General features: G+C 36.3%; 1 protein-coding gene across 1 annotated transcript in view; it reads right to left on the bottom strand.

Annotated features, from left to right (window-relative positions):
* LOC119589487 (protein dispatched-like) overlaps positions 1–570 on the bottom strand; it is a gene marked incomplete at its 5' end in the record, with an annotated part of 109,307 nt that overhangs the window by 3,707 nt on the left and 105,030 nt on the right. The window contains 1 exon segment of the mRNA XM_037938087.1: positions 246–444. Coding sequence (XP_037794015.1) covers positions 246–444 — 199 coding nt within the window.

Below are 570 nucleotides of genomic sequence, written 5' to 3'. Positions count from 1 at the left end.
GCAAGACAGATAGATAAACAGATAGACAAATATAGGTATAGATATATTTACCTTTCAGATATCATCCAAGTAACAGTATTGTTATTGTATCAATTACTTTTGCATTTTTTCACTTACCATGTTTAGAAATGATCAAGTTTACATAAAAAACTGAACATGTACCACTGAACAAAGTTAACAGATATTCTAAAAGTACAACTATTACTAAGGAAATAACATCAACACAGTAATTTCTCTTTACTTACCTAAAGCAACGAATAGCTGTGATATGTGAAACGCAAGATGCAAAGAAAGCTGCAGCTGTTGTGAATGATGTCACAATAATGGAAGCTGCGGCATGATGTAGAGAATCCCCTACCAGCTTTACCAGAGTGCCTGCGTTCTTGTCTTGTTTGGCCAGTGTCCACACCCGGCAGTAAACAAATGTGTCATCTGCCCCGATTCCTGAAAAGAAAATGGAATTATGCAATCATGCAGTGTAAGAATATAATGAGGGAAATTCACAAATGATTGTAGAAGTGAGTGCAGGCAAGTGATAGGTTGGTAGCAATGTGTGAATGCTTTGCCATT

Source organism: Penaeus monodon, chromosome 25 (genome assembly GCF_015228065.2).
Source record: "Penaeus monodon isolate SGIC_2016 chromosome 25, NSTDA_Pmon_1, whole genome shotgun sequence".
In the NCBI taxonomy this organism is placed as follows: domain Eukaryota; kingdom Metazoa; phylum Arthropoda; class Malacostraca; order Decapoda; family Penaeidae; genus Penaeus; species Penaeus monodon.
Note: the sequence above shows the minus strand (reverse complement) of the source record. Positions and strands in the feature narration are given on the sequence as shown.